Source organism: Buceros rhinoceros, unplaced genomic scaffold (assembly GCF_000710305.1).
Source record: "Buceros rhinoceros silvestris isolate BGI_N320 unplaced genomic scaffold, ASM71030v1 scaffold42260, whole genome shotgun sequence".
Classification (NCBI taxonomy): domain Eukaryota; kingdom Metazoa; phylum Chordata; class Aves; order Bucerotiformes; family Bucerotidae; genus Buceros; species Buceros rhinoceros.
In genome coordinates this window covers 2,664-5,715 of record NW_010392251.1, presented here as the reverse complement: position 1 = coordinate 5,715, position 3,052 = coordinate 2,664, and the positions used below count along the sequence as shown (strand labels likewise).

Below are 3,052 nucleotides of genomic sequence, written 5' to 3'. Positions count from 1 at the left end.
CTTGATGTTGCAGAGTGACATTTCCTCCTGAATGGTGATTTTTTAATAATTTTTTTCCCCAGTAACAAAATAAGAAAAGATAACATGCATTACATAGCTTTGACAAGATTTCTGAATACATGACATGTAATCTCAAGTCTATCACATCAGGTTAATTAATAATTTTAGTTAGGCTCACATCCTTTAAGTGGACAACTTCTATTAATTCTGTTGTCCCAGAATATGTAAATGAACTGTAGCAGTTCCAGCTAAAATATTCCAAAAGCTTGAAATTAAGAAATCCTGAAATGCATTGTTTTTCAGACCAGTGGCCAGCAGTAGCTTGGAAAACAAGGTATTAAAGCCAGCAAAGGGTTTATCAGGGTAGGGCACAGCTACAACAGCCAGATGGTAGAGAACTTCAGTCACAAACAGGCTTAGCTTAGAATTCTTTCCTACGAAAAGAACTGCAGGCTGAATTCCAGAAGTCTAACCTGTTGTAAGTGCAAAGCCAAGATGTATTATAAATTCTTGGATTATTACCTAAATTAGGTGTTGAGAAACAACAGCTTAGGCAGACATGTATCTGTACTCACCTTATCTATCCTTTCTCCTCTTACCTGATATAACCAATCTGGGGTCTGTGCTGCAAGAACCAGCGGTAGGAGACTTTGTCTTTCCACCCTACGTTTCGGGGGTCCTTCCACAGCAGCCTGACCTGATCAATGGTGTCCCCTGTGTGCCACAGGGAGTTGCGGAGGTGCTCGCCAGGGCCTGTCTTGGATTTCACAGCCTGCAGAAATACAAATATTCAATGCTGACTAGAGAAAAATCTCACTTTCAGGAGCTCTAAGTCTTTTTGTAGTGGGGAGCAGGTCTGCAGAAGCACCCTCCCTGCTGCTCACAAGCCCCGTAATTCCCTCGTGTAACTGCTTGCACAAAAAAACAACTGAGTAGCTGGACCAAGGGGAGGGAGGCAATTTGGCTAACTACAGTCTGAGCACAATGACAGCCCAGACTAAATGCTTCAGCTCATGAGCAGGAGCAAGACTTAAAAATGGCGTTAAAAAATGGTGAAAAAAGGGCTGTGTGGCAGCCACCTGACAACTGTTTTGACAGCTGTTGCAGGGAGACAGCTGGGCAGCAGGGCTGACAGGCAGCACGATGGCGTGGCCAGTGCATGGCATGATGGCTTAGCCCATGGCAGGCAGTCAGATGGCAGGGTGGCATGGCCAACACATCGCAGGATGGCATAGCCAGGCTTTGGTGACCGCTGTGTCTCCAGCTTGGAGTCATGACCAGTACCTTTAGCTGAATGCCAGGCTCTGCAACAGCTCTGAAGGGAGTTGCTTGCCAGTACGTCTGTTCAGTCTGTTTCCACATAACCACATAAAAGCTAGAGCTGTCTTGATAACCAAAAATAAAGCCAGCATAGTCGTCATCTGTCACCGTGTTCACATGAAAGGTGCCCTCAAAGTCAACGCCATTAAAAGCTGTGTAACCTGAGGATACACACGGGTTAGAAACAAGTTTGCAGAAAACGTGTTCACACCCTGTAAGTTTTCTCCTGTAAAACTTCGGTCTCAGAAGAGGGTACATACCAACAGCAAGGCCAGGATCACTGTTCATAGTCTGCACGATTTCCATGCCCTGTAAGAGTAAATTCAGGGTGGTTAGCTTGAGTGACAAGCAGGGTGGCTTCACCTGGCAGCCTCTCTGGCCTCCCTCTCGCACCTGCTCCATCCCTCACCTCTGTTCACCCCAACACTGTCTGTGACACTGGTAGCTCTGAATTAAAACGAGAACTATAATCAAGTACTAACATTTGAGCTGCTTGTGTGCCCTGAGTCAGGAAGGATTTTTCTTTTCCCACTGAAGAATTGGTCATACTGGTACTCTGATACCTTCTCTCCCCACCCCAGTCTTCTTCTGGAAATCACTGAACCTGACCATAATTGGAGATGGGACTTGGGTGGCAGCAGGGGACCAGGGAAGAGAGCTTTTCCTAGGCTTAGCTTATACAGCTTGATCATGGAGTTTGGGATTAAACTGACTGCCAGGACCCAGTAAAGGAAGATATATACATGTCAGCTGGCCTGGCAGAGACTTCGGCACTGGGAATAATTTGCACATTCTTTGTGATTTAGCCTCCTGAAGGCTACAGTTTGTTCGTGTAAATAACATGTGTTGGACTCCATCTAAGAGTAAATGCTCTGCTATACAGCAGGTCAGACTTTCAAATTCTGGGAAAGATTCATGAAGCTGTTTACTACAGAAATATTCCAATAGGGTGACACAAAAGTCTCATCTCTTTGCCTTCTTGGCAGCAGTGAAATCCACCCAGGACAGGCTGACCAGCCTATAGTGGTTTTAGATTATGAGGAGCATCAAGGTTAAGGCTATCATATGCTACAAGAAAGTACGTTCATTATAACTCCTGTAAAATAGTCAGCCAAGTAACAGCTTCCACTTTCACTTGTTTGCCAGAGGTCTGGTAATTACAGATACAGTTTTACTGTGGTTTCCAAATTACCCTTCTCAGACGAGTAAGAAAAACCAGATGTATTTTTACCTGGTTCAGAACCACCCAGTTGGGATCAATCTGTGCATCCCCCTCTGGATCCAGCACCACTGTCTGATATGCTCTAAAGTCTGTCAAGGTGATCTCTGCATTCTCAGGGCATACATCAATCTGATCAATCACTGTATCCTGGTCAAAATCAGACTCACAGATATCACCAACTCCATCACCTGAATGCATGAGAGAAGCAAAAGCGGGTTATACTGCAGGAAGTAGCCACATGTGGCTGAGCCACTGGATCCGCTGTCTGAGAAGCAGGTAGAGTCTCAGCCCTGATGGCCACAGTACCCAGGGAGGAAACCTGAGGACCTCTGCCTTGGCCAAAGTGCCCCTGTGTGCTGGGATCCCTCCTGGGATAAGTGTGACTGTGTCAGATCCTGGTGTGTGTGTGTAATGCCTGAGGAAGGATGTTGTGCCTAAGCACTGAAATGGCTCCTGAAGGCCCATCTCACCATTGTCATCTTCCTGCCCTGGGTTGGGGACCAGCCTGCA

General features: G+C 46.1%; 1 protein-coding gene across 1 annotated transcript in view; it reads right to left on the bottom strand.

Moving 5' to 3' along the window:
- LOC104500552 (thrombospondin-4) overlaps positions 1-3,052 on the bottom strand; it is a gene marked incomplete at its 5' end in the record, with an annotated part of 9,904 nt that overhangs the window by 4,406 nt on the left and 2,446 nt on the right. The window contains 5 exons of the mRNA XM_010144217.1: positions 600-772; positions 1,285-1,481; positions 1,581-1,629; positions 2,552-2,730; positions 3,013-3,052. The exon at positions 3,013-3,052 is cut by the window's right edge and continues 34 nt beyond it. Coding sequence (XP_010142519.1) covers positions 600-772; positions 1,285-1,481; positions 1,581-1,629; positions 2,552-2,730; positions 3,013-3,052 — 638 coding nt within the window. The remainder of the gene's footprint in view (positions 1-599; positions 773-1,284; positions 1,482-1,580; positions 1,630-2,551; positions 2,731-3,012) is intronic.